The sequence below is a fragment of the Salvelinus sp. IW2-2015 genome, linkage group LG28 (assembly GCF_002910315.2).
Source record: "Salvelinus sp. IW2-2015 linkage group LG28, ASM291031v2, whole genome shotgun sequence".
NCBI classification, from domain to species: domain Eukaryota; kingdom Metazoa; phylum Chordata; class Actinopteri; order Salmoniformes; family Salmonidae; genus Salvelinus; species Salvelinus sp. IW2-2015.
In genome coordinates this window covers 20,637,428-20,642,645 of record NC_036868.1, presented here as the reverse complement: position 1 = coordinate 20,642,645, position 5,218 = coordinate 20,637,428, and the positions used below count along the sequence as shown (strand labels likewise).

Genomic DNA, 5,218 nt, shown 5'->3' with positions numbered 1-5,218 from the left:
CTGGATATCATAAGGTGAATGCACCAATTTGTAAGTCGCTCTGGATAAGAGCGTCTGCTAAATGACTTAAATGTAAATGTAAATGTAAATGGAACAGGAAGTGACACATAGACTGTGTTCCAAATAGCACTGTATTCCCTATATAGTGCACTACATTTGAGCAGGGCTCTGGTCATAAGTAGGGCACTATAAAGGGAACAGGGTACCATTTGGGACACAGTCACAGTCTAACTACCAGAAACCTTATGTAAGCAGTAGCGGTACCAGTATGATAAATATAAACCCTGCTACTTTATTCAGCTGTAGATTACACTGGTGTTTTCCCAGATAACACCCCTGACACCTAATCCTGTCTGATCTCACCTGACCCCCAGGTGCAAGGGGTCATCACCATAGCAACCCTAGACCGTCCCATAGCAACCACCGACCTTCCCATAGCAACCCTAGACCCCACCCAAACATTCTAAATCAGGTGACAGGTGCCTTGCCTTGGTATCACCTATCAGACGTCACTCAGGTTAGGATGTCTGCAGACATTGGGTAACTTACAATTAGCTTAACGTATGTCTGTAGCCAGTGGGATTTTGGTCATTTAGGCTACTAATATTAGCTACTTGTACATCAGTATTCTAAGGAGCTTGATTTATTCACACTGTAGGCTACTCACTATGTTGTGGGATGTCTGCATGTGGCCTAGCGTCATTACACACAGTACAACTATGATGTTACTAGGAGAGTACAATGTACGCTACAATACTAACATTACAATAGATCATTACTGTCAACAATTACAAATCCTTCTTGGTGCATGTCATCAACATCAACTACAAGGCATGAATGTAGAGCGTTGCAGGAAATCCCAGTAGGAAATGTATTGAACGGTCAGATTTGGTCTTGGTCTATGGAATATAGAATAGTATTGATCTCTGCACTCCGGGTCATTTTGTCTATTTTCAAATCGTCATTAATATTCCATCTCCGTATGGCTGCAAGCCGAGGGGAGGTGTGTGTGGTGTCTGTGTGTGTGTGTGTGTGTGAATCTGTTGTGTGGTTGTGTGTGTGACCGTTCATGTGTGTGTTGTGGTGTGTGTGTGTGGTGGTTGTGTGGTGTGTGTTGTGTGTGTGTGTTGTGTGGTGTGTGTGTGTGTGTGTGTGTGTTGTGTGTGTGTGTGTGTGTTATGATTTATGCTGATCCGACAATCTGGTTAGGCTCCGTACAGAGGATGTGACGCAATTTGTTTTTGCGCCGTCCCAAATTGTGTAACATATGGAGGCTCCAACACTCAGAAGAGGTAAGGTCTTGCCTTTTTGTTTAGCCAGTTGCTCGTAATTACAGGCTGCTATTAGGATTAGCTACTGATCACTACATTAGTCAGTTTAGCAAATGTTCTTCAAGGTGACTTCCAGGAGAAATTAAAGGTTAAGTGCCTGTCAAGGGCACATCGAGCAATGCTTCACCTAGTTGCTCTAGGGATTTAGAACACCACCACCTTCAGTTACTGGCCCAAGACCCTTAACCTCTAGAACACTTCCTCTGCTCTGCTCCCCGAAGCTCAAAAGTATGGACTGTTTGACTTCCGCGGAGGCCGCATTCACTCTAGAGTTGCCATGCCACTGCAGAGGCTGCATTGGACCATAAATTGGTCCTGTGTGTGGGGTCAACACCAGCGGAACTAATTCAGCTCCTTAATTTCCATGTCACCCCTTCTCCTCTCTCCACTCCTCCTTCCCCCTGGCGGTCCTATCCCCTCTTCTAGTCTGCTGTTCATTCAATGTCCCTGCCTCCCCATTCTCCTCCCCCTCTCTCCTTTCCACTCTCCACACCTCCTACCCTAGACGCACCACAAGGCAGTCTGAACCGCGGCCACCAGTCTAACCCGGAGGACCTTCCCATGGGGAACTGCTTTGACCCCCTGAGACACACTTTGTGCACCTTTAAAAATCAGGGCCATGTATTAAACCCTCCATCATCATCAGAGACTGTGGGGGGTGTGTGGATGTGTGTGTGTGTGTGTGTGTGTTGTGTGGTGTGTTGTGTGTGATGGGTAGTCGTGGTGCTTGTGTGTGTGATGTTAGTGTGTTGTGGTGTGTGGTTTTGTGAAGAGAGAGAGATAGCTAGGGAGAGGAGAGAAAAGAGAGCGGAGAGGGACAGATAGAAAAAAGCATGAGGGTTAGAAAGAGAGAACGAGAGAGAGAGAGAGAGAGAGAGAGGAGGGGAGAGGCTGAATCTGTCAAGCTAAATAAGCTCAGCCAGCACCCGACTAGATGAGTTCAGTCAGGTCAGCTTAGTGATGAGGCTGTATGTAGTGTGTTTGGTAAAGCCTGATGTCTCCACCAGCTGTAGTGCTGCCAAATATGTTCGTTTCACTGCACTGGGGATCCCGGGTTTGTTAGCGATGTGTTAGAGGCTATCTCTTTCTGCAGCCAACATATGCACGCACGTACGCACACACAAACTAGTTGGCAGAAAATGTAAGTTCCAAAGTATAGTGCTATATTCTGTTGTTAGACAATAATGAGGAGCCCAGGAGAAGAATGGAAGATGGCCGGAGGACTGCTATCTTCCCACACAGTGGCAATAGGATCTGGCTCCAGCAGATACCTTCTCACGCCACAGATGCTGTGAGATATGCGAGCTCAGACAGGATGTCGAATCGTGCCAGAGAGGATGGTGCGTTACCGCCACCAACAGCACGGGTGGTGAAATTACATTTAGAGTTAAAAGCTAGGTAATAGCGAGTGTGTACTAGATAGCTAGTGTGTAATAGGGAAAAGGCTATAAGGACACGCCTGATGCCCAAACCAATATTTCATTTCAGAACTTGTAGGGCTAGGTTAGGGTTAAGGTAAGAGTCCGTTTTAAGTTTTGGCTAGTCGGTTTAAGCGTCAGCTGTGTCCTTATAGTCTCTCCCTTGTACTAGCTAACTGTACAAGCAACAGTGGTTAACATATGCCCCAGACCAGAGCTAGTGCGCCAACTGGTATGTGCGTAGCACACTGATGCCCTGGAACAAAGCTACTGACTCACGCAATACACGAGACCAACAAACGTCTACAGGCTGAGCACATACCATTTCAGATGCAAAAATACCGTCTGAGATGCAAAACGCTTCGAAGTGCTACACTCTCTCAATCTTCCTCTCTCGCTATGGCTCTTCACATAACTTCCCGAGGGAGAAGAGAGGAGAGGAGAGACAGGCAGTATTAGTCTGGTGGTGAAGAGCTGTGAGGAGGATTCACTCTGCTCTGCTCCCTCTAGTCTCTCTGACTCTTTCATCTCAGGCCTTACATAAACCCGTACTTCACTAGATAACACCTAGCTGACTGTCTGGGCGAAGACACACACACACACGTAAATGCACACACAAACTTTAAAACACTGTTGAAACATCAGTTTGATATTACTTTAACATAATCAACATGATCAGTGCTGTCTGCTGAGGATGCATTTTAAACGTCCTCCGTATTCAGTTTTCTGATTGGCTATCAGTATGATGTCAATTCTGAGACTTAACGCTGTCATGATGTCGCTCAGCGGGAGGTATCAGGGGCTCAGTAAGCCTCCATATTGGCTGGTGGCACTCTCAGTAAGACTCTCTATTGGCTGGTGGCTCTGGAGGCTTTGTGGGGTAAGTGATACGACTTTACAGTGATGCAGGGGGTAAAGAGGAGGGGATGGCAGGTATGGAAGGAGGGAGGGGCAGATGTTTGGGGGATGGGGAGGCATGAGGTTCAATCCCATCAAGTGAGGCAATGGTGCGGAGCGCATGCTGAAGCAGAGGCTAGAGGAACATGCCCAGCTAACAGCACTGAAGGAGGAGAGAGAGGAACATGGCTCAGCTAACAGCACTGAAGGAGGAGGGAGAGGAACATGGCCCGCTAACAGCACTGAAGGAGGAGAGAGAAGAACATGGATCAGCTAACAGTACTGAAGGAGGAGAGAGAGGAACATGGATCAGCTAACAGTACTGAAGGAGGAGAGAGAGGAACATGGATCAGCTAACAGTACTGAAGGGGGAGAGAGAGGACATGGCTCAGCTAACAGCACTGAAGGAGGAGAGAAAGTAACATGGCCAGCTAACAGTACTGAAGGAGGAGGGAGGAGGAACATGGCTCAGCTAACAGTACTGAAGGAGAAGAGAGAGGAACATGGTCAGCTAAACAGTACTGAAGGAGGAGAGAGAGGAACATGGCTCAGCTAATAGTACTGAAGGAGGAGAGAGAGGAACATGGCTCAGCTAACAGACTGAAGGAGGAGAGAGAGGAACATGGCTCAGCTAACAGTACTGAAGGAGGAGGGAGAGGAAACATGGCTCAGCTAACAGTACTGAGGAGGAGGGAGAGGAACATGGCTCAGCTAACAGTACTGAAGGAGGAGGGAGAGGAACATGGCTCAGCTAACAGTACTGAAGGAGAGGGAGAAGGAACATGGCTCAGCTAACAGTACTGAAGGAGGAGGGAGAGAACATGGCTCAGCTAACAGCACTGAAGGAGGAGGGAGAGGAAAGACATGGCTCAGCTAACAGTACTGAAAGGAGGAGGGAGAGGAACATGGCTCAGCTAACAGCCTGAAGGAGGAGAGAGAGAACATGGCTCAGCTAACAGTACTGAAGGAGGAGAGAGAAGAACATGGCTCAGCTAACGTACTGAAGGAGGAGAGAGAGGAACATGGCCCAGCTAATCACTGAAGGAGGAGAGAGAGGAACATGGCAGCTAACAGCACTGAAGGAGGAGAGAGAGGAACATGGCTCAGCTAACAGCACTGAAGGAGGAGAGAGAGGAACATGGATCAGCTAACAGTACTGAAGGAGGAGAGAGAGGAACATGGTCAGCTAACAGTACTGAAGGAGGAGAGAGAGAACATGGATCAGCTAACAGTACTGAAGGAGAGGGAGAGAGGAACATGGCTCAGCTAACAGTACTGAAGGAGGAGAGAAAGAAACATGGCCCAGCTAACAGTACTGAAGGAGGAGAGGAGAGGAACATGGCTCAGCTAAAGTACTGAAGGAGAGAGAGAGGAACATGGCCCAGCTAACAGTACTGAAGGAGGAGAGAGAGGAACATGGCTCAGCTAATAGGTACTGAAGGAGGAGAGAGAAGAACATGGCTCAGCTAACAGTACTGAAGGAGGAGAGAGAGGAACATGGCTCAGCTAACAGTACTGAAGGAAGGAGGAGAGGAACATGGCTCAGCTAACAGTACTGAAGGAGGAGGGAGA

General features: G+C 47.9%; 1 protein-coding gene across 1 annotated transcript in view; it reads right to left on the bottom strand.

Annotated features, from left to right (window-relative positions):
• The window catches only part of LOC111954320 (neurexin-3b-like), a 457,756-nt gene that overhangs the window by 355,714 nt on the left and 96,824 nt on the right, over positions 1–5,218 (bottom strand). Inside the window, exon 6 of the mRNA XM_070435771.1 lies at positions 1,519–1,552. Coding sequence (XP_070291872.1) covers positions 1,519–1,552 — 34 coding nt within the window. The remainder of the gene's footprint in view (positions 1–1,518; positions 1,553–5,218) is intronic.